The 25,274-nt window shown below is 44.7% G+C and overlaps 1 protein-coding gene across 1 annotated transcript in view; it reads right to left on the reverse strand.

The window, feature by feature from the left end:
• Positions 1-12,875, reverse strand: part of CLYBL (citrate lyase beta like) — a 130,332-nt gene extending 117,457 nt beyond the window's left edge. Inside the window, exons 1-2 of the mRNA XM_032203248.1 lie at positions 12,867-12,875; positions 10,626-10,675 (exon numbers count right to left, since the gene is read on the reverse strand). Of these exons, the coding sequence (XP_032059139.1) occupies positions 10,626-10,675; positions 12,867-12,875 (59 nt within the window). The remainder of the gene's footprint in view (positions 1-10,625; positions 10,676-12,866) is intronic.
• Positions 12,876-25,274: the final 12,399 nt, after the last annotated feature.

Consider the following 25,274-nt stretch of genomic DNA (forward strand, 5'->3'; position numbering starts at 1 on the left):
AAGGCATGTGGACTAAAACCATATTTTCTACCAGACAATCCCAGATAGTCTCACAGAAACTGCGAAGCAAAATAAGTACTCTATAAGCAAGTGCAAATACACAAACACAACTAAAAATGGATGGGCATACCCCTCCAACTCATACACACATTTAAGAAGCAGAAGAGGCATATAGATACATACAGTAGTTTTCTGTAAACCCTGAATTTTTATTTGCCTTTCCATCATGCCTGCATACTCTTGCCAAGTTACTGAACAATTCGGCCTCTCACTAAAGGCCCGAGTGCCAATGATGCTAAGTAAGTGTTACCATCGTAGCCAAATCGCATGAAGAGTGACTGTGGCAATATCATCACACGATAGGTGTCCGAAAACAAAACAGGTCGCATTTTGCTTTTTTTTCCTTTTGACACAGGAAAGGCAAATTGATGCATAATTAACAATTGGCTGATGCAAATTCTTTTACATCTTTTAATTGGTGTTAATTAGATTAGAACTAAATTTTCTTTTATCTTGCCATTCTAATGCGAACTAATCTTCTCAGCAGCATGTCAAAGTTTCCCTTTTAATTAAACTTTTCAGCTGGGAACTTCAGCAGTGCTCAGAGAGCAAAACATATTATTTAAGGAGCACGAATTGTGCTGGATTTTATGAATGGCACATCAAAAATGTAAAGCTATGATTAAAAAGCATCGACGCAAGGTCAGAAATTTGATTTTTGTAAAGGCAACAGTAAGCTTTTGAGGCAGCGCTGAGCATCTGACTGTGGCAGTCTCCAGCCGCTGATCTCAACCCAAATACACACTTTTTTACAATGGAAAACTACCCCAAATGTGAAACATCTTCTGTGAATTAACCTCCCCCTTCCATACTGCTTCCCCCCAAATATTGCAGCTCCTCTAAAATTGTTAACGTGCAGAATAAACCACAAAATACATTTAATATCTTTTATGGGAAGTTGACCTGAAATAAAATTTTATGTAGTTAAGGACTTTTGATAGTTCTTTGGCCAACTTTTTTCTCTCTCTATGGGGCAACGGTGATTGAAACCTGATGTCTACTGCACAAAAAGGCTATAAAATGTTTTATGCAGAAGTAAAACAGTAGCCATTAAGTTTTGCTATGATGTTTGAGTAGATATGCAGCATGAAAACATGATAAAACAGCCATAAACTGATTGTGATCAAATGCAATTACAATGACTTGTCTCAAATGAACGACATGTACTAAATGCAGTTACAGTTTCTTGCAAAATTACTTTGGGCAAAGGCCCAAGAAAACACTATATCCTCTTTGCGAGAGGCAGTTTGCCAGAGAAATTGCAAACATGCAAGCTTTAATATCTCGGGCCAAACAGCACTTGGGAACTCATTATGAGGAGGTTAAAAAGGCTCCCTTGCGAAGGACAGCTTCTTTCTGATGGCAGCAACATCCCAAGGAGTCCAGCACTGGGGGGTGAAGAAGACGTGATCTGAGGGAATAGAAGATCCCACGATGGTCACCACCTGACTTTCCTCACCAGGTTTTGACTATGTGACAAATGTAAGCTGCAGGAAAAAAAAAAATCAACTCCTTTGGCAGTCTTAAAGCTTCACCTAACGTGTGAGAGAGGGCCGGTGAAAATGAGGACACTAGCCTAGTTTTTTGTTAAGATGGTACTTCTGTGCTAGAAACAATTAGGCTAAAAGCTGACGTATTTCAAATCATTGAATCACAGAATCATTTGGGTTGGAAAAGACCTCTAAGATCACCTAGTCCAACCCTTAACCTAGTACTGAAGTCCATCACCAAACCATGCTACCAAGTCCTACTTCTACGTGTTTCTTGAAGACCTCCAGGGATGGTGACTCAGATGAAGTGGGATCTTTTTCAAAGGTGTGCCAGAACTGAGATTTTGGGAGTTTCACCCTTTTGATAACATGTTTTCTAATTTTTCATTAGGTAACCTGTTTTAACTTCTACTCACCAAAAAAATTTATGTGTTGTGCCCAGCCAGGCCAGACACCTGGATGCCATGAGACAAGACAGCCTCAGATGTCACAAGTGTGAAGAGCATCAGGTCGTCCTGCCTCTAACAAGATTTAAGGAAGATCGTATAGAGATATTCCACGTAATCTAAGTGCCAACACCAAACACAGGATATTGAGGTGTCAATAGTGGTAATCTCCTCCTGGGTGAAACTGCCCTGAAGTCTTGTGAAAAGGAAAAACAGGGCAGCGTCATGTTCTGTGTCTACCTGGAAACCAAGGGACTCTGAATTGGGAGCTTCCAGTGGAATGAATACAAGGCACTTTGCTTTATATATGAAGGACAAAACCGAGTTGGAGATACGGATGTAAACTGTACTTTAATTAATATAAAAGAGATTAAAAAAAAACAAGCTGTCACTTCCATCGTCTAAGAAACTCTCATTTTGGGGGGACCTTGGAGGTACAGAAGTACCTCCTGAAGTTACTCATCAGTCCTCGAATGGGTTAGCAAAACGTAGGTGCCTGTGGACCCTGGAGCAAGGTGAGGAGAGAAGTGACCCTCCTCAGAGTAGGGACAGGCCCACCACAACCTTGTGATCCGCTTAATGGAGGCGTATGGCGCCTGTTACTAACTGCTACCAAGCAGAATTAGTTACCAGAGGAAAAATAAAAATAAAAATTGAAATAGTAACCAGACAGAAATGCCCCTTCCAAAGAGAGAAAGACCCTTCCTATCTACAACTCTCTCAGCACATCCAAAAAATGTCATGAACAGACACAAACATCACCGGAAGGAGTGATGAAACAAACAGTAACTACCTCAAGCTCCCTGCCCCAGAAAGCCAACAAATTCCCCTCCTAAAAAACAGAACCTGCTCCTGCCTTACTAAATCATAAACCAAAATCAAACATAGAAGCAGTGCCATGACTTCCCCGAGAGGCTGTAGGACCTCGTTGGCTGTGTTACAAGCAGGCAGGGAAACGTGGAGGTGATGGTGGTCGCATCCACCGGGTGGTGGACAGAGGGACAGTAGGACGGTGCTGAGAACTCCTGCATGTTAGCTGCTTAATATTATCTGTTTGGCCACCACCAGCACCAGTCAGTAATTGCTAACAGCAATTAAATGCAACTGAAATGTAACAAGGGAAATGCCTATACCAAGACGGAGCACCCTCAGAATAAATGCCTTTGACAGCGATGTGATGCACTGAAAACTACACTATACAACAAATTGGGATCATTTAGCCAGGTAATACACACATTTTTAATAGGAACAGAATACAGTCTCTTTATTTTAGACACAAATTTGCTTTATACGTGTCTGTCTAACCCAGTTTTTAATACCTATGTGCCTCAGCACCATCTCCAGGCGTGTGCTGTGCTGGAGCTAGCAAGACACTTACTTTTGAGGGAACGACAAAATCTCTGTAAGCCTTACCGCTGCAGCATGCATTCCTCTGAACCTTGTACTTCGACTGTTTGGTCCTTGAATACTGCCCGTGTTTCACAGTCAGGGCCCTTTCATTTTAGTCGAAGGTATCCCTTAAAACCTTACACCACGCATTTGGCCAGCGGTGTCCCATTATCTGATTAGTTATTACTTATCCGATTCCATGCAGATTCCGGGGAACTAGGGAGAAGAAAAATCTCCTTTTGCTTTTCCAGAGATGAAGTTTCCTTTGAAGTGTGTTAACATGGTGAGGAATGGTTCTCGGGGTTTTTCAGTGTAACCGAAATTCAGCACTGCCAAACTTGTGCTCCTCAGGTAAGTGCAGATCAGTCCTGAACTGAACAACCCAGGTTGTTATTTCCCATGAACTGGTCCTCAGCGGTGGTGTGGATGGGGGATAAGGCAAAATATTCTAAGGTGAGCGTTCATGTCCATTGAGGGGCCCACAGAGAGGCAGGCTTGTCTGGTTAGATAAATATTATGCATCGCTTCATCACTTTGAGTCTCAGCAGCAGCAGCTACCACAATTCTCCAGTATTTAATGCTGGCTGAGCTCATTTGAAACCTCCCAGGACAAACACCTCCTCGCAAACTTTATGCGTAAAAGAGAGATTTCCTTTGCCACTAGAGACTCCTCAGCTTCCTACTGCATAGAAGGGAAGGCAATTTCAGCCTCGGATAGGAATAATATCTCCCTTGCAAACAGCAATATCCTTCCACTGAGATGGCATACGCTGCTACGTTTAACATAGTGGGTTTTTTTTATTTGTGGTGCTAACAGCTAGGGCTGTACAAGGCACCAGGACCACACGAAGAAGACACGGTGTTCTTCAGTAACAGAAAAAGGATTAGATGTTTGCTTTCCCAGTGTTTAACAGTGCACGAACATTACAATTCTTTCACAAAGTGGAAATAAAAAACTAGGAACCCTGTCTGACTTCAGGCTCCACAGGAGAAGCTCCCATTTGTTGGGAGTTTTTGCGAGCAGGGGCTCTACCTGCACAAAGCTGACGTGACCAAGCAGGCAGTATGTGGTGATGTCCAAAAATAACCCTCAGGAGGCTGGCAATCAATGCTCAGCCAAAAGGAAGAGCAGCAGCAGTTCAAGGATTTTGTTGGGCTATACGATATCTACAGTAAACCTGTGCTACAGCGGGGACCACGCAGCATCCCTTCTCCCCTGATTTCCAAAAAACGAGGAATTGGTAACAGCCTGCAGCCAACATGTAAATTAAGGCAAGTGTCAGACACATAGATGGACAATCATAGAATCACAGAATGGCTTGGGTTGGAAGGGACCTTAAAGATCATCTAACTCCAACCCCACTGACACAGAAAAGGATGCCACCCACTAGGTCAGGTTAGCCAAAGCCCCATCCAGCCTAGCCTTGAACACCTCCAGGGATGGGGCATCCACAGCTTCTCTGGGCAAAATAATAATTATATTTAAACTCTTTGAGAGGAATGATCACTTGAAAATAAAAATTGAAAAGCAATCACCAGAGAAACATCAGAATCTAAGTATAGTAATTTGATCATTTCTTTCCTGAAACCTCTGGGACAAGCTCTGCTTCTTGAAGAAAACCCGTCAGTTTTTTCTTCTTACATAGCTGGCCATTACAATCTTGGACGTGCCACTAAAGTCCAGATGTAAAATCTTTAAATGAAAACGTTGCCATTGTCAGGCATCAGAAACCTTCCTTGCTGTTACTCCCAGCAAACGGAAGATTTGGTGAGACTGAAACTTACAGGGCAATAGTGCAAATCCTGAGCAGAAGCTTTATAGTATCGGTGTGCACCACAATTCTGTTTTACAGAGAGAAACTTTTGCTAATCCTCTGCAGTCAGAGCAGGAAGGCACAGGCTGCTCTGCACGGACACCTCCACTACAAGGTATCTGCTGGGGAGCCTCTCAGCGCCTGCTTAGCCCTCACCAATCTAACTTCTCCAAACGAAATGATCTTTGGCACGTGCGAGTAAATTGCGGCAGCACAGACATATCTGGACAGTAATTAATCACTTAGAATGCTCAATGTGTTTGGATATAAAATTAAGAAAGTAGGGTTGTTAAAAAATGACAGATTTAAGCACCATCTGGGCTCTGTGGTCACAGTGGCGCGAATTCCAAAGGAAGGCTTAACAGTGCATGATCCGAGAATCCCATCTGTCTCAGCTGAAACGAAACAAATAAATAAATAAACCCGCATCCTCATTTACAAGGTTTTCCCAAGTTTCCCAATTTAAAAATCGACTTGCCACGGGAAAGCATACGTAATTAAATGTGCTACATCTTCAAAACACTTCTCGCGTCTTTCTCTGTTACATAAATTATTACTGCATTATGCTCCTATGGAAAAAAAATAATATATGTATATAGATACATCTATATAGATAGAACACCTTGAGATGGCATTTCCTAGTAAGAGTGTGCATTCATGAAATACAGTGTTAGTATAGAATTGATGTGATATGACTTGTTACCTGCCTGGTCTGATTTGGGGAAGTCCAAACCCCTTTCTGGCACCCACAGTCTCCTTCAGTTCCTTCCCCAAACCACCACTCACCTGCGCCAGGGATGAAGGTCAGTCTCCTTGTGTTTGCACAGACCTCCACCCAGACACCTCACTTCGCCTCCCTCTGAGGTCAGAAGTCTGTCATAAAAAAAGTCACCTGCAACTAGTTAACCCTCAGGATATCTTCAGTAACACTCGTTTGGCACAGAATAGGTGAATAAATAAATCTTCCAAGATGAACGCCAAGTGGCATATCAACACAACTAAGGCCTCTGAAAAGGTCAGCCAAGTGAGTGTTGAGTTTAGGGGTGAACCTCAGGAATACTCCGGCCAAATCCCCAGATCTCCCGCAGCCCAACCACGCCTCAGGTGGGCGGCAGGTTTGAGCAGCCTGGTTGTGCAGAAGATGCCTGAAATGACCTCATGCCCCTTCAGGATGGTGCTTTGCGGGTCAAGGTGCCTTGTTTTGCTCTATGAGAAAGATGGATTTTCCATCCTCAGACACTTCAATACATGCAAGTATCACACTGCATCGTACCAGAGTTTCTTTTGTGCTTCTGCTGAGGCCTAACACTGTGAAGATTTTTTGCAGTATCTTGATTTTACCTTCAGGAGACTTCTTTGCATTCACAGTATCAAACCTGTGTGTGCATTTTATCTGTGTTCGTAACATTTATATAATCTCTCACCTAAAATTGCTTTTAAACCGGTGTCTCCAAGCCTGCCTATATTCACCTTTTTTAAATCTTGTGTAGTCTGAGGGGCTCTCCCTTCAGAAAAGTCATGTAGCTCTTGCACATATTATTGAGAGCTCACCGAGAAGATGCATTTGATGAGCATCCACATAGCTCCACATACAAAACTGCCATTGGTTAAAGTAAGTGGACTGTGCTGTTTTCCATGAAATATAAATCTTACACAGGATTTTCCTTACATTGTATAAATGATAAGGGAAAAAAAGGGGGGAAAAGGTGATTATTCTTAAATATTCTTTCAGTAGGGGTTTAGCAGGGATGTGGACTTTGTATAATGATGGCAATCACAGTAGAGGTGCAGGAACCTGGAAAACTCATGTGTTAGAGCGAGTGTGTACAACATCAAACCACCTTCGGGCCAGATGCTGGCCTGGGAAGGTCTCAGCACCTCCAATGGTTGGGCTCTGGGGCCATGCAAAGCAAAGCTGGTGAGGACTGCCTACCGCTCTGCCCTCCTTATGGATGTATTTCCACCAACAAAAATATATTTTCTTAGCAAGAGCTACACCTATTTATGAAATCCGTAGTGATTAGGCTAAAGATCTCTTCATTCTCTCAGCAGATGTTGCATAAAAACGAACGCGCTTCCCCACACCGGGCATTTCATTTTTTATCTATAAATAAAACAGCACCTAGTTAACAATTTTTCTTTGTTCCTCACTTTCATGGACTTTAAAGTAAGATGAAAATATCTCTTTTTATGCATAGGATTTCTCAGTGGTGTAAAAACTCTGCACTGTAAAAATAGGCACAAAGCTTTTAAAACAAGCTGAATTGCGGAAAATTACTGGATAGCCTATTAAGCACAACATTTTCACAACACAGTAAAATGAGCTGTACTACAACTAACACACCGTTGATCCCTCTATAATTTAGTCTTTATCAACCTGCTTCTTTCATTATTAAGAAATGCAGACTAGATATTGAGTTTATAGCTGTAAAATCGGCACAGGTTTCCCTTCAAGAGGGCTTTTGTATCTGTTGGGTGAGAAAATAATATTTTCAACCTAATCCTACTCACTGCAGACCTTCTTCAGGACGTGATCCTCAGAAAGGTGAAATGTTTCCAACTTCTGTCACTGCAGTAAGGGCAAGCAGTGCTCAGCGGTCACCAGAAGGAAGCCAAATGGCCTACAGGCCTCCTTGATTAGCCTGCACTTCTTTTTTTTTTTTTTAATTATTTTATTATGCATTTGGAATATTATCTTCTAGGTTTTCAGAATAGCTGTGTAAACTGAAGTTTAAAAACAATAACTAGTGGTTACTGAGACGTATTTCTGAAGACTAAGGAAACACGGGAACTAAGTCTACAGATGACCCCGAATGCAAATGAGTGGAAGATGAGAACAAACGTCAGTGAATAAAGAAGTGCAGTGGAACGAAAGCTGTTCAGCAAGCAGCAAAAGCTGCCCATTTCTGAGCGCTGGGGGAGGCAGGTGGGTCTCCTCCAGCAGGTAGGTCCCCAGTGTGGGTCTCTTCCAACAGGTGGGTCTCCTCCAGCAGGTGGTGCCACCCATCAGGTGCTTTTGGGGCACCCTGTCCCCCCCAGTTTCTGCTGCTGGCAGGGCACAGCTAGAGCAGGGCGGGATGCTGCGGTGGTGGGAAGCTCCCAGGGGCTCCCACATGTCTGAGAGATGCTGAAGGCATGCGGGAGGCAGGTTTGGGCATCGCAGGCGCTGCCCTTTCATCCACGTGCTCCTGCCTCCCACCCCACAAACACCTTCCTGCACACCTTGCGGCATCACTCAGTTTCACTCAATATTTACCCCAATTTCACGGCACTGGCGGCAGGTAAAAATGAGCCTCCTGAATGCAGCACTGCTACCGATCGCATCAATGCCCAGGAAGAATTTGTTTTGTGCTTTCCCTGTGTGTCACCTCAACAAATCCGATGCGGTGGCTTGAGCACTGGCTACGAAAGGGACTCACTCCTTTTGCCATCCTTGGCTTGCCACTGTTTTGCAGTCCTTGGGCAAACTGCAGCCTGCCTGCGACTTGCAGTTTTTTGACTTACAAACGGGGATGAAATGCCTGCCTGCCTTGTGGTGTTATGCAGCTCTAGGAGGAATTGTAAATACTTTGAGACTGTCGGATGAAAGGAGTAAAAACGCAATTAGCATAGCTAAAGCAAAGCACATAAATGTTTTTCTTATGGGGAATGCTTCCCATTTCACATAAACTTTATATGCAAATTAACCCAGGGTTACTCTAGCCACATGAAAAAAATCAGACCTCATTAAATGTTCCTTTTACATTTAACACTGAGATGTGATGGGTGACGTTTCTAAAGATTTCAGCAAGGCTGCAAGAAGTGAACTTGGGAGACGAGAACATGAAATAAAAGCCTTCCCTTTGCACGGGACCCCATTACGGTGAAATCGCATTAAAGAGCAGCACGTGCTGGTTCTCACTTCCCCTCTCAGGGGCAAATAATTTTGGAGATACCAAAACCTGGCTGCAGTGATCTGGCTGACGGTAGCTGTGTAAAATTCACCACGACGTCGTTCCGGAGGCGAACCTTCCCAGAAGCAGCACGGCCACCGGCGGGATGAAGATGAAGAGAAACCTGACCAGAAATACATCTTAAGTAAACAAAAGCTTTTGTGGTGGCACTGAAAGGCCCATAAAAGTAAACTACAACATAGGAAAAGCCTTTTAAACAGCCAAAACAGCGAGGCAGAGGTCAGGGAGCCCGGCAGGTCAGCGGAGCCCTTCTTGCCGCTTTGGGGTCGCCCTCCCCTCGGGCCGGCCGGCCAGCCCGCCGCAGCGGCCCCGCACAAACGCCCGGGCTGCCCTTCTGCCTCGACAAAACTTTGGTTTGCTGATTGGGCCCGAAACAAAAGAAAGACAGCGGGACACGATTTATAAGGGGGCAGGGTAGGCTGACATGCTATTGTGCTCCCGAGGTATCCACAAGCTGTTAATTCCATTTTAACATTGTTAATAAGACTGTTAACACATCTGACTTTGTTTCCAGACTTTGAAAACATCAACAAACTATTAAAAAAAAACAAAAAACAAACAAAAAAAAAACACAAGAACACAAAACCACAGCCACACGGCAGAAGCAAAACACGATCGAGTCAAACGGCATCCAACACCTTCGCGCTACGCCTCTGCCTGCTCGGAGCTGGCACCCAGGAGAGGGACGGACAGAGCGGCTGACCGACGGACGGACGGACGGACGCCTGCTGAATTCCTCACCCGGCACTGTCTGGAGAATGACATTTTCCAGGTTCAACCTGAAAGTGCTCGTTTCCAGCCCTGCCCGCCGCTTTTAGGAGGAAGCGGAGTGCAGCCGCCCCCCCGCCGCACACCTCTCCCTCTCGCCCGCTCGCCCCCGTGCACACGCACCGGCAAATGTGCAGATTTAATCAGTGAGGAATGTTTTAAATGAATAATTGGGTCTGACAGATTTATTGCAGTTAATTTCGCAATAGAATGGAAAAATGTTTGGATCCCAGCCTTTAAAGTATTAGGAAAACAATTAATCCATCACATAACGGAAATTCCTGTATTACACCCTCACGTCCAATTAAATAATGTCAAGTAATTTTACATGGTAAAATACTGAAAATTGAAGCTCAAAACGTTGGGGGAATATGCTTTAATTCTTCAGGAACCTCTAAAAAAATTACATCAAATTAAAATCAGATGCTTTGAGAAAAGCTCTTTTGCCTTGTTTTGTGTTAAGGAGGAGGGTTAGTAGAAAAAAAAAGAAAAAAAAAAAGCAATGACAAAAACTAGCTTCACTCCAAAACCTCGATTTCCCTTCTTCTCTCCAGCCTTCACATCCCGACCATCGTCTTAGCAAGGCTATCCCAAAGAGAATCAAAAGTGCTACGATGAAGTGTGCAACTTCAGGAAATATTTCACGCTAGATAGCAAGTCTGTGTATTTTTCACCAGGCAGAGGCTCTCATCCCGGAGTACTTACTCAGGCACAATTGTCAGAGGCTTCAAGCCGTGTTTTGCTTGAATAACGTCCTGTAGGATCAAGTCCACAGTTTATGAACAAATGACAGCAAACTTCTGAGACTGAAAGTAATCACGATTCGTTTGTCTTTGTTTACAGCCAAAAGCTGCTAATGCTGTAAAATTGCTTAATGTCACACTCCATCTCCTTTTTATTAAAGGTAAGTTAAGAAAGCCTGCAAGTCAAATAACTTTTCCAGAATAACAAAAACACCAACTTACAAATGTACTGCCTTGCCCCTGAAATTTGAGACTTGGCAAATTCATCCAGTTCAGATGTGGGACAAAAGGTTCCCGAAGCGTGTTACAGTACAGCCCCGCGCACGCTACCAAATATTTCTGCTCTTTCTAAAACAGCGCGGGTTGGGAGTACAGTCTGCAGTTTAATGACCGAACTGAAAGCAGCGGCGAAATTTTACCATTGTAAAGAGTTAAGAGGAGCACACTCAGCTATTTTTGCTGCTGACAGTCCTGCAGGAGGGAAGGTGGAGAGTTCAGAGACAAAAAGGGATCTGAGCACGTGTCCATGCAGCAAAGAAGTTACAGGTTCCAAAAAAGGAGTAAATACAAAACAGTGCGAAACATCACCGTGGCAATGGCAAAAACCACAAACTTAAACCTCAGGTTGTGTGGAAGGGCAATAAATATTGCAGTGCCTTACTCACACCTTCATTATAGCACCATCGTCAGCACTGGACATACGAGAACGGGGACTGCTGTACTAATTGCAGGCAGTGCACGAGAAAAGTGGAATATGTGGCTAGCACTGCTCAGTTTGTTTTTCCAACTACAACACCGTGCTTATTTTGCTGCTTTCTTACAATCTTACACTCTGGATACACACATCACAACCCGACTATTTCTGTTGCCATAACAACATCATAAATTTGGTCTTCGATGTCCTTTTTTAATAAAATCATTTTGGAACTGCGGCGCTTTCGAAGCTGGTACAGTTCCTCCATTTAGGCAGCTCACACCTTTCACAAGGACCCTATTTGTTTCTGTTTCCCTAAAAATCTCACAATTTGAAAACGGCGTGTCCCCCCCCACGCTCCTTCTTGGCATTGGAAATAGGCCTGTTGCTATAAACAGCTTTTCCTGAGGATTTTGGAGAGGATTTTAAAGAAACAGGCAACCTAAAGCAGCCAGCGGACCACCTCCTAAGGCTTGCGAAAAGGAGCACAGCGCTGTGCGTGCAGCCCCCTGTGTGAAGGACGGCAAAGTTTGCTCCACGTATTCACTTGCAAAGCATCTGGGAGCAGCCGGCGTGCTTGAGGATGTTCCAAATTAAACGCAACCAAAAACTAGATGCTACCTAGCTGTCTGCAGCCGCTCTGGAGAGCCTCGTCCCTGACGAGCGGCTCGTGCAGCAATACGCGGTGGCTGCACGTCGGCATCTCTGCTATTTCTGTTTCCAGTGTGCTTTCTCAGATCATCTCACCATCGCTGGAAAAAAAAAAAAAAAAAAAAAAAAAAAAGCAGAATCTGGCTCTTTACCATTAAATAAATTGGATTCGCCCCACAAACAGCAAAACAATGGACAACAGGATGTGACTAACGAATGCCGAGGGAAGAGTCAAGCCGCACTCCCTTTGCATATGCAGTGAAACAGAAGTCATTGGGTGTTTTTTTTTGTTGTTGTTATTGTTGTTTTTGTTTTTTTTTTTCCTATTTAACATATCTGTGCATTTCAATAAGTTCAGAGAAACAATGAGTGGCTTTCAAAAGTTGCAAATTACTGCGAATACATCGCAAAAGGACAAAACCGGGACGGACAGCCCATAACATTGGAAGATGTTGAAAAGTATTTATCTTTTTTTTTTTTTTTTTTCTTAAGGAAAAGATCGGTGAGAAATCACGACCCTAGAGGGCAAATGGTCCTGAGTGGGGAAGGAACCGAGCTGGTGACCCACTCAGGAAACTTCTCAAGAGAAGTGGTTGAAGTGTGTGTTTTTAAAGTGTGTTTTTAAAGTGTGTTTTTAAAGTGTGTCTTTAAAGAGAATAAATCCACTCATAGCCAGGGACGTAATCCTGCCGCGGATGTTCACTGATGAGACTCGGCCAAACGCCATCCAGCCAAACGTAAATATCTATTTCTTCACGGCGGACAGCACGAAGACACCTACGTGCATACAACGATAGTGAAAACGGGGAAAAGAAGAAGAAAAAAAATAAAACAAAAATGCTGCTTTTTCCCTTTTACCGGCGGCATTTCGATCGCGAGGGGATCGCCGCCCTCGCCCCACGGCGCCAGTCCGGGGGCTTCTCCTCCCGCCGCGTGGAAAAAAAAAACACAACACAACCAACCCAAACCCACCGAACCCAACCCAAAAGAACCCAAACCCACCCCAAATAAACCCGCTGTCCCCTCCCCGCGGCGAGGAGCCCCTGCAGCCCGCTCCCGTGCTCGACGCCCCCAGGCCCCGCCGAGCCCAGCGGCGGGCGGCAGCGACACCCGCCGGCGGGCAGGGACAGGCAGGGGACAGGCAGGGGACAGGCAGGGGACAGGCAGGTACAGGCAAGGGTTTTGGGGCCAGCAGAGGCTTTGGGGCCGTCAGGGTGCGGGATGGGGCCTGTAGGGAGGCCGTGGTCCCCTCAGGCTCTGGGTCTTGTCCGTCACCCCGTTCCCTGCTGGTGGTGGCTGCCGTGAGGCAATGTCCCGCGTGAGGGAGGGCTGCAAGACGCTGTCCCTCCGGACCGGGGCTGTTATTAATATTTCAACGCTCTGCGTTTTTTTTTTTTCTTCCTTTTTTTTTTTTTTTTTTTTTTTTTTTTGTCAGCCCGCTAATGAAGCTGTTGCTGCTGCTGGGGAAACGAGGAGGCGATGCGCGGCGAGGGAGGTGCGCACACCGATAACTCCCTTCCCAATTTGTTTTCCCCCGAAGAAAACGGGAAAATATTCCTGGTGGAGAAATTGGGGAGCAGCTTTCCCCATCCGTGCCCTCACCCCATGGGTTCCTGAGGCTGCTCAGCCCCGGGCCAGCCCGCAGCACCTTCTAGCACCTTCTGTCAGAGGATTTCAAAGGGCTGCACGAGCTCTAATTAATTACCCGTGCTCCACACGCGTGCAAACAGAGATGCGGGGATCCATTTTACAGATGGAGACCTGCTTGTACAAGGGGGCCGGGCAAGACACCCCCACCGGCGGGTGAGCCAGGAATTAAAAAATATTAATTTTCTGACTCTGGGTTCCCATGCTTTAAATACAAAACCCATCGATCACTTCCCCGTTCCATCATACCGACAGAGGCGGGCTGATCATGAAATTAATTCCCTATCGCCTCACATTCAGCCCAGAGACACGTACACCCACACAAAGGCACGTAACACAGTGCCCTCCTCGCATTCACGTGCATACCTGTTGGTACGGTCTCCTATCCCCAGATGCTTTACAGAGTCAAAACAAGACAAAGAAAGAATTAAACAACAGTAGAGAGGGAAACTAATTTGAAAAATATGGGCAGGCTCAGAGCTGCTCAACCGAGCCTTTGAACAGATGAAGAGCCAGTTTGGTAGACAGAAAGAAGAGGGATGTCCCTGGAGTTAGAAACTACAAAGGAGGAGGCTCCGGCATCAATGCAGGCCAGAGTGCAGGAGGCAGAGACGGGAGACAAATATTTATGTGAGAGCAGGGATCACGGCGATGGATGGGGACCAGATTTTCCAGGGCAACTGAAGATACAGACAGGCACCTGGCAGGATTTTCAAGAGCAAGATAGGTACCTAAATCCCTCCAATTTCAGTGGATGCTGGGATGTCTAACCTGCTTATGCTCTTTTGAAAATCCAATTAAGTGCCAGCTGCATGTTTAGGAACCTAAACACATTTGAAAATTTACTGTAAGGCTCCAGAACAAATAAATTTGAAGAGCAAAGCACTGTCATGCCAATGTCAGGAATTACAAAACGGAGTGCGGTTCCTTCCATGCCCAAAAAGGAGTTGGTTACCCTGTGACGTTCAAAGAAACAATTTTGCATTTGCCTTCTGAGGTTTGCACATTGATCCCTCCTTGTTTCCATCTCCTCCCCTCGTCTTTTGTAATAAACCCGTTCATGTAAAAAGGATGCCCCAGCAGGACTCCTGACCCACCTGAGCGAGTCGCCGTGCTGCCGGCGGACGGGTAGGTGCTGGAGCACGACACGAGCCAGCGGAGCTGTCTGGAGACGCTGCTGGGACGGCGATGGATGTGTGGCTGCATACGCTGGGAGGCAGGGGACAGCAGGCAGGCACCTGGGAGCTGGTCTGCCATCCTGCTCAGGTGCTAAGCGATGTGGCCAGAGGCACCAGACAGCAGCCTCTTGCTTTCAGGCGGTGTTTTGGGACAACTTGGGAAAGACAGCGTCTTGTTATGAAATAGCTGTGTATTACACACACACCACTAAGAGTTACATTAGAGAGCACTAATGACAGGGATTATTTTTTCTCTGAATTGTCTGTTTTTTAAGGTTATTCTGCCAGCGTGGATTTGCCTGTACATTTTGATGCTTTCATTCATGTTTCTTAGAAAACTGTTAAAATAGGACTGCTGACGGAGTGCCAGACTTTCCCAGGAGTTCACTTTAAATATGTAGGTAGCAGATGTCTCTTGATCACTGATGAACTTTAAAGCCCACAGAATAAAATCTCAACAAACAACAGTGTAAAGAGAGCAAGCTTCTGAAAGGCTCTTCAGAAAATAGTATTTCTAAAGAATTTTAACGCTAACAGCTAAACTGACACAGCAAAACCATTGTGTTTCGCCAGTTTTGTTTTGCTATATACAGCTGTGTTTTCACAGATGCAAAACCATGTGTCTTCAGCAAAAGGTCTACTCTTCCCTTCAGATGTGAATGAAGATCAAAGGTTCAAACACAGAAATACAAGATCCTTTTCCCTTTGGAACATGTTTTTATTTTTTTCAGTGGCTCTAAACCAGAATTTCCATCTGTTGTCCTTATGCAACGTACAGGTTAACCTTAGCAGTAGGGTCTGCGATGCCGTTATCTCAGCTGAGAAGTGCGGAGATGAATCACCCTTGCATGTATGCTCTGAACATCTCACCAAGAAGCAAAAGCGGAGCTGCATCAGACAACAAGCCGTCATTTCACGGAGACGAGGGCTGAAACAGACCCGTTTCTTCCTTCCTTTACAGCACAAAACACATGTTTCCTGAATGGTATGTGGCCACTGCCACGCTGCAAATTCTCCACTCCCATTCTCTGCTGTAACAAACTGGTGTAATGCCTTTGGAGTAAATGGCTCTGGTTCAATTTACAGCATGCTTAGGCCGGCAGCTTTTAGACAGCGTTGTTTTACATTTTGTCTCCCTGTTTCTCTCCTCATCAGGCAGACAGCAGACAGTCCGTGCATTCATGTTTTCACAGCTGGCTGCAAAAGTGCAGGTATCGTGGTGGAGGCACCGAAGCTGGTCACTGCTAGTTATACAACCGCGACCTGTGGGTGACTCGCCCGTGTTTCAAAGCTCTTTAAAAAAGCAAAGTAACCGAGGTGGCTATACCAAATGCCACCCGCCTCATGTGCCTGGCAGAAGACCCACCGTGCCCGAGAGGGCCAAAGCAGGGGCAGGGCGAGGAGTTGGGCAGGACGCCGACCACACGGAGGGTCAGGAGCCCGGTAGGGCCCGCCGCGCAGGCCGGGCCGGGTTGACTAGGCGGCCGAGGGGCGGGTTGACCAGGCGGCCGGGGCCGTGTTGACAGGGCCACCCCGGGCCCTGCCTGCTCCGCCGGGGCAGCGCTGCCACCTGGCGGCCGGCACGGAGCCGGGTCCGCAGGGCAAGGGCCTGGCAAGGCGAGGCCTCGTCCTCCTGCAGGCCGCCCCGCATCTGCACTGCAGGCGTTATGGAGCCGCGCTCAGGCCCCACAAGGCTTCGGATGCGGCTTGCGGGGTGTTACACGGGCTGCGGGGGCAGCTGCAAGCCCCCAAAGCTGCTCCGCTAACTGCAGGCTCCTTGAGGCAAACACGCGGCGATGCTGCTGCTGGAGGAGCCGGCGGCGTCATGGAAGAATAGTGCCCCGGTTTGGGAGCTCTTCCACTGGATAAAGTCTCCAGTGGGCATCGTTGGATTTAATTTCTACTTCTAATTGAAAAATAACCAACAGTTAACAGGCTAGCTTTGCTGAAGATAATTGCCGAGAACAGCTTTTGTCAAGTTCAGCCTCTCTTTTATTCTTCTCCTGCTTAACTCCCTCTAAATGCGCAGGGCAAAGACAGTGCCACGGGTCCAGAGCGGAAAGAGAGAGGAAGAGAGCGTGTGCTGGAGGATCAGATACACGCCTGTGTTTTTGCAATGTTCAAGATTTCATACCCCCTTTAAAAAGATTTTACAAAAAAATCATCATTTAGCACCATTTGCCAATTCACTTAAAATCCTTGCAAGCCTAGCAGAAAAGAGATTGCAAAAATATAATCTTTCCTTGCTCCATACAGCTTCAGTTTCCATTGCTTTTGCTCCTTAGAGAAACACCAGAAGCGGGCAACACCAGCAATTGCACAGGGCACGGTTCAGCACCGTGTTCTCACACGACCTCTGCAAACCAGCAAGACGCAAGCCTTCGTTCTGCAGCTACACAATGTCGCCGTGACTTACTGCTGCTGCTCACAAGCAACCACAAAGAGCACTGTGAAGATGGCACTCACTAGAGCTGGTTGATTTTTTGTATTAAAGAGTGAATAAACAAATCACAGTCAAAGCTTTGACATTTCATTATTCCAGTCAAAATTGGAAGGCAGGGAGTATGGCATAGCCTGGTCTACGGTTTTCATTTTACTGTCCCTGCAAAAGCAAAAAGAAAGGAGGAAGAGAAAGTGAGGAATGGAAGCAAAACAAAATAAAACATTGTTCATTTGTCTTTAAACGAGAAATATCAAGTGTGAAAAAGTATTGTTTTCCAAAACTCTGGATATTTGCCTTTACATCTTGCAACCAGCTCTATGTTAACCTGAGCAGAAGCTTAGGAGAGATGTAGCCCATCAAGCAGTGGAGGAATTTACTCTTCACAGAGAAGATAAAAATATAAAAAAATGTAAAAGAACATAACACTTTTACTAAAAAGATTAAGCATCTGTTGCCATTGACTGAGTACCAGTGTGGGAAGAAAGCCTTTGTAGTTTAGTGAGGGAGCACAGGAACATAAAATGCCTTCTAGGGAGCTGCGCTGAGCAGCAGTCGTGACACCTGTGCCAGCAGGACACGCGCTGCTCCCAGTGATTTCAGGCTGCAGGCAGATGTCCTCTTCTGAACGCAACCTGTGCTGGTACCAACCTGGGGTGCTGGGGATCACCCAGCAGCCAGATGCAATCGTCTCCGCAGCCCTGCCGGTGGGAAGGGGTTGCACGAGTGCCCCCAGCCCTGTTCCAGGCAAATTGAGCCCCATTAGCGCCTATCGAGCTTCTCCAAGGCAGGCCTCTAGGAGCAATCGCCTCTCCTGGAGCGGCAGTGAGACGGGAGCAGTGCCACTGTCAACCAGCACAGCTGGTTCCAAAATGCACATCTACGACCTTCCTCCAGCTACCCACAAGAGCTAGAGCACAGAGCCGTTTCGGGACAGCATTTCCAGCTAGCAGGTGGGAGCCACATATCACTCCCCCGTGCCATGCTTCTGCATTGCCCAACCACGGTTTTGTGCACTTCCTCTGTAATTAGAATTCAGCCATGAATTCCCTTCCCTTGCACTGATTAATTTTCATTTCAGAACCAATTAGTGAAGGCTAAACTTTAGGGCTCGTCCAAGGGAAACTGTTGCGCAGCCTAGCACCAGAAGAAATGACTCCACTTATTCTATTTCAAACAGAAAGCTTTAATGCCTCTTTGTTGTGCGAGCAACCCCGATCAGAGAAGTGACAACTCATCTTCACAACGACAATAATGTGCGCGCCCACTAGCTGAACACAAGGTTGTAATGTAACATGATTAAACAGCCTTTTTTTTTTTTTTTTTTTTGCCGTAGAAAGATGTAAACAATTGCTAGAATCATGAGACCTGAGTTTTTTTGCAATTGCAGATTTCCTCTGTGCTAATTTGTTAGTCCAACACTTCTGGTGTTCCAATAGCAGGGGGTCTGCATTAGCAACGTTGGTCTTTTTGTTAACAAAACCCTCAAACCTTCACATTTGGTTCGATCTGCACCCGAGCACCGGAGGGGGATGCCTGCGTTCCAGGTCTGCTTCAGGCTGAAGTCCTGGGAGCGTTCAGTAGTAAGAGGTGATTTCAGAGAACAAGGCTCTCCTCCAGACTAAAACTACCAGGGCCTTTAAGGATGTGCCTCTTCACATTTCTTTAAACTTAGCGGAGAAGACCGTGAGACTTTTGTATTATGTCTCTGCCATGCTCATTGAAGTCACCTAAATTTAGCCAAGTTCAAAAACCCTGCAAAGCTGCAGTGCAACACAGGCAGGGAAGATTTGTTTCATCTATGACGGTACTAATCTAGATGTTTTGCCGTGCTGCTCCCCCTCACAGCCCTTGTTCAGACCAGGCCATGCAGCATCCCAGCCCCTCGAGGGAGCTACAGGGGGGTTTCTTGTGTGTTCCCGCAAACACTCCCCCAAAACAGAGGGTAATGAGAAGCCCTTGGGGGATAATGGGGCTGGAACAAGGCAGCGAGGACAGGACAAAGCTGTTCTCCCATCTCTTCCGCTGTGAGGACAAGGCTCCCGCCTGCTGCAGCGACCCAGAAGATGCCGGTAGCGCCACGCACTACCCAAATGCTTCCAAATGCCCCAAAATGCTTCCAAAAGCCCCAAATGCTTTTGGAAGTAAGAGCTTAAATACGTGACTGTAATAAAGGACTAAGAGCTCTGAATCTCAAGCACTTTCCTGAAACCCAAAGTAAGGTTCCTAAATCTAAGCAAAGCCTGTGATTTAAGGCATGATATTTTTGCAGTATTACTCCTGGTCCGGGCTTAGCTGGCTCCCTGCATCTCCCAAGTATTTCCAGCTTTCCTCGAGTGGAGCTGCAGCCCCGATGCTCTGTGGGACTCTAGGAATTTATATTTGGCACAGAATTAAAATTACTTGGACACACAAAAGTAAAAGAGTGCAGGTGAAAAGGACTTGCGTGCTCATAGCTTCTGTTTTGGTTTGGTTTGGGTTTTGGTGGTGCTGTTTTTTTCCCCACATAAAAGCCGTAAGTGAAATAAATGATAGAAATAATATTATTATTCCTTACACTGCTCAACTCCCTAGCACTTCTAATAATAGCAGAGGAAGCCTATTTATCTAACCTAGCGTTGTTTTTCTGCTCTGACGGCCAGGTGCCTCACAGTTGAGTGCCGAAGCACAGATCTCTACTTCTTTGACCGTAAGCTGACAACTGAGCACCCGCATTTATGGGACATTCGTGATCCTCAGCTCGCTATGCCTCAGCTCCCTGTTCGTAAAACAGCAGCAATACCAGCCCTTTTCATCGTGAGGGCTTTCTGAAGATAAATTAATTAATGTTTGTTAAGCATTCAGATATTTATAGCAATAAGTGCCATAGAAAAGCTCATGAGGAAATTAACAATTCTGTCTTCACAGCAGGGTTTCAATAGTGTGCAGTAAGTAAGGCCTAGGGCTACACATTGAAAAATTAGGAGAAAACAAAATATTGAATAACTGCTCATTAACTCAGCATCGTCCATCCTGTTCAGTAGCTGAGGCAGGGGTCCTGTGAAAAAAACTGCGTATGAGCCTGAAATTAAAGACGATGCCCTCATGTGAACACGTAAAGGGGCTGAACTTGGATTGCATCAGCTATCTTAATTCTGACATCTCCTAACCTGGGCATTTTGGCTTTAGTAAGGCTGCTTAGTAAGCAGCTGCCTGTCTGTGCAGTTTCCCATTATGAGAAAAGAATTATAAGAATGCAGCGTGGATGGAGATCTATAGGCTGAATGAATGTCGTTATCATAAAAGAAAACAAAGTTAATCATCAAAATAAATGAATTAAAAGAGAACTGGAGCCAAATTTTGCTCCAGTTCTTTACAGGGCAAGAAAATACCAGTGGATCTACATTAATAATATGCAATAATATGCAACTAATGGGAATTTTCAGGGGAAGAGGGGTCAAAGAGTGTATTTACCCACTTAAACGAGATGCAGTCATCAACACACGACAATACAGCCTTCAGCTCCATTGCTCTCTCCATCACAGCGTTTGGATGTGCAAGCTGGAAATCCAGCGCCTTGGGAACCACAAGGTGTTAAACTCGGTTTTAAACAAACACCCAGAGTACTCGGAGCTTAACAATTCCTCATCTGCAAAATTTCATGGAGAAGGAGAGTGGAATATCAAGGATGTGTTAGGAGCAGGGCAGGAGCATTTCGAGCCTTGGTGAGCATGGGAGGATGGCACGAAAGGGGCTGCCTGGCAGCACCCCTCCAGCAGCCTTCCTCAGAGAGGGCAACTCATGGGGAGACCCAGCAGCAAAGCTCCCTGCCTGCCAGCACAGACAGGCAGCACCAAGCCTTTTGGGTGACCGTAGCAGCATACAAAGTGGCCGTAGATTAATATGTGACACCTTTGTAGTTAAAATAAAGAAAGCATTTTCAAATAAATCAGATATATAGCCTAAAAAAAAAAAAAAAAAAAAAGAAAGAAATACAGCTACAAAAGTAATGTGTATTCAACTACTTGCAAAGTCCTGTATACTTTTCACCCAAAATTTAATATCATGATCATCTATTTTTAAAAAATTAAAAGGGATGGTTTAGGGGGAAAAAAAAATAAAATAAAAATCCATCAAAATGTTAGGCGCTGAGTTGCCTAAAAAAAGACTAGGGTAGATCACAACTCGTCTTGATACAAGAAAACAAACTCTAAAAATAAAGTTTGTAGTAACAAAGATATGAAAAGAAGGGACAACAGGAAACTTTTTCATTTCTCAGCCACCGAGGATCTGAATTCATTAATGGAGGTTTTATATTTTTAGTGTCTACTTCTTCCTTCCACTACAAAACAAAAGCAAATGGTGGGGGAACCAGAAGATACTTGGCATGACTATAAAATGTTGGATCTGCCTGAAACATGCACTTATTCTTTGAAGGGCAGCTTTCTAGCTTGAATAAATAAACCCAAGGGGAAAAATCTTGAGGCTATTTTAAAACTGTGCAGCAACATCCACGCTCGGACAACAAACAACACATCCACAACAGACGACAACATTTGCCTGGTGGGGAGGTTTTCACGGTGAGAAGTTTCTCTAGAGATTATTTACCGTACTAATTTAAGGTCCTGTTTTGTGGTTCTTCCTCCTCCTCAAAGAAAAATAGAAATCCCATTGACTTCAGAGCAAGCACATGGGTTGCTAATGATGAGCCGGCCGGGATGCAGATTCAAACGATACACTTTTTCCATCCATTGTGCTCCTATTAAACTACCTCTACAGAATTACACTAATTGCGGACTTAATAAAATGCCTACTTTCAATTAATTAGCTCATATTCCTCGTTTCAGATTAGCCCTTAAAAATAATTAGGTATTAAATTCGAGACCACAAGCACCAGATTCAGAAGCCGGGCTGGAGCACGCGTTTCCTTGTGTACGCTGGCAGGCGCACGCTGGCTGCATGCGCAGTGCTGCCGTCCATGGCTTTTCAGGGGATTATTATTTTGGTGGTGTTGTCAGTAGGTTTTTTGTGGTGCGACCACAAGCTTAGCAGCCGTAACTGGGCTTTGAAAGCGAAGGGGAAGATCCCGGGGCAGCTGGAGGCAATGGGAATTCTGCATTGCCTTCAGCCAGCCCACGGTTTCCCTCCAAGGCTTTTTGCTTTACGCGGCTCCTGGTGGCACCAGCCACAGTTCACGACCACCAGACTGTCACAAAAGCCAAGACAGCGAAAACCATGTTCGAGATTTGTTCAACCAGGCTGCAGCCTTAACTGGTGTGACCGGCCAGCTTTTCTCTGCCCTTGCGCCCATTTGTAAGCTCGGCTCCGTGCTTTACAAACCCGCACCTGGAAGCCAGCGCTTGCAGCCGGCTGCTGGGACCACGAAGCACGACTTTCAGAGGCACAGTCAGCACCGGCACACCACTGTCTGGGGCTGGTGGCAAACTGGCAGGAGTGTCACATAAAATGCTGCGAAGAGTACGGCATGCAAGGGGAAAACTTGACTTAGGTTGCTTTGCGACACATGCACACGCACGCACGCGCGCACGCAGACACAGCCTGCTCTGCGCTCAGAAAATGGACAGACTGAGGAGCATCTGTGCTGGGGGGGGCCGTGGAACAAATAAGTAATTGCTGTTTTTACTAAGTAAAGCAGAAAATTACAGCATATCAACAGCCAAGCCTGTTTGTTGCCTGGGAAGAACCATTTGTGTTCCAGTTCGGGCTTTTTACTCATTTGAAGTCAGTGCCTCCAAAGCACATTAAAAGCATTTTAATCGTTGTTATGAGTTTATGTCCTCGTATAGATTTAAAGTCTATAAACATTACAGGGGGGGCAAAATAAATAAATCCAAGCAAATTTTCCGTATTTTCAACAGCGAAATCTGGAGGAAGGAGCAGCTTTAAATCATCACCTTAGAAAACGTGTAATTCTTTTCAGAGAGCCCATCCTGTATTAAAAATCCGTCTTAGTCTACCAGAAAAGCGTGTGGCTATATGCATGTTTTCCTAGCTACATTCAGCTCTCTTCAAAAAGACATCCTCCAGAATAGCACTCTTTAGGGACAGTGTTTCAGGGTTGACAAGAACATTAAACCATATTATAATTATCTCTTCAATGAAAACACGGCTTTGTAGTGGAGGCAATGCCCCGTTCTCAAGGCGAGTGTTATTAGGCTGGATGTGTTTTCTTGGAAGGAGATTCATGGAAAGAAAAAAGCTTTATAATTTACTGCAAGGAAAAAAAACACAGAGTACATGTCATGCATAGCAAAAGGGATTTTACAAAGAAGCTACTAAGTTGAGTGCCTCACTTATCTTCGAGAATGCTTGTCCATAGTAAGTGTGGGGATCGGTTTAACACAAGCTACAATATACATATAACATACATTCAATTTGCTGTGACCATTCAGAGGGATAACTGCAAAAAATTGTCTTTAAAGTACAGGAAACATAAAGCAATCGCCTCCTATGCCATAAATGAGTCCTGTCTCATTCTTTCAGAGGTCACCACTGAACAGCACGCATTCTTATTGCACTACAGATAATAAAATCTTTTTCTTAACACGAACACAAAGATTTCCTAACCCTTTTTTCCACATTTTATATATACCATTATACTATTTTCTATGACATTATTTATACTATTTTCTCAGTTGAATCTGCAAATTAGAGCGCACCAGTACTGAAACGGTGAGCAAAGTTGCAAACTCCACCAAGAAAATCCTAACACCTTCTTAAACGACCATATTTAACAGGCATATGTATACACATATTTTTCACACGTGCACATTTGATTTCTTCTTTAAAAAAAAATGGTATTACGGATTTACAACAATACTTGTGCAACACCCTGCATTATTTTAAAATAGGAATTTTCTCCTTGCTTGCAAAAACGAGGCTGCAACTTTTTTCTTTATGTTAGGAAACAGATGAACATTTCTGATCTGAATCTTAAAAAGGAGTGAAATGCAGGAAAGAAACAAAGGATGTTAGCCAACAGTTTAGGAACACTCTGGACGTGGCAAACGCTGACAATATTATGAAAAACACAGCGTGCTAATGGAGAACTGCAAAGCTGTGGCATTTCAGTTGTGCGCATGCAAGCACAGGCGCACGCAGGCGTAATCACAAAAGACAACAGCCCCAATAAACAGCTACCAAAAATATACCCCGTTGGCCTAATACTAGACACAACAGCTTGAGCATTCTTATAAAAAAAAAAAAAAAAAAAGTCAGAAACTCACCAAATCCTGGTTTTAAAAGCAATGATAGGTATCCAGAGAGAGCGCATTCTGAACAGTCAATTACTTTCACATTTTGTCCCAGGACTTTAAAAGTTAAAGGCATAGTTCTGCCAATTGTGAGATGCCCCATCCAGCACAGACCACCCACAACTACTGATTTTCCATCTGGTGAACAAAACAGACATCTCCCTAATTATTTTTAAAAAGGTTTTTTTTCCTAACATACTTCCTTTATTTGTCTGTGACCTGGAACTTAATGGAAAACCTGGTAGATGCCAACCTCATTTCTTGTAATGAAGCATCTTATTTTCCCTACTTTAAGCATGCTTATTTAGAGGCTGTTTAATAGAAACTTATTGCCGAAGCTGATCTTTGATAGGACCTAAATTGCAAAATAGTTTGAAATTAGAACAACTTTATATCTAACCCTAAATAGTCTACTTAAACATTAACCATTCGAAGTTCTTCCCTTAAACCAGTATATTAAAACAGAATGCAACTGGGTTTACAGTCTCTTACGCTGGGTTCCCATATTGCCGGTGTCAAAATTTATGCCTTTTTTCAGCAATATGGTTGCCATTGCCAGCACCACACTTATAAATGCCAACTGTAATTAAAATCTGGCACCTTATACAAGCATTAAGCTTGCTTAAAGATTTGAAAAAAAAAAAAAAAAATCTTTATTTTAAAATATTCCTTGCAGTGTATGCAGGCGTTAAAAAAAAATAATAATAAAAAAAAATAAAAAAAAGTTCTCTGCTCTCATGGTGAAAGA

This window comes from Aythya fuligula, chromosome 1 (assembly GCF_009819795.1).
Source record: "Aythya fuligula isolate bAytFul2 chromosome 1, bAytFul2.pri, whole genome shotgun sequence".
Taxonomy (NCBI): Eukaryota; Metazoa; Chordata; class Aves; order Anseriformes; family Anatidae; genus Aythya; species Aythya fuligula.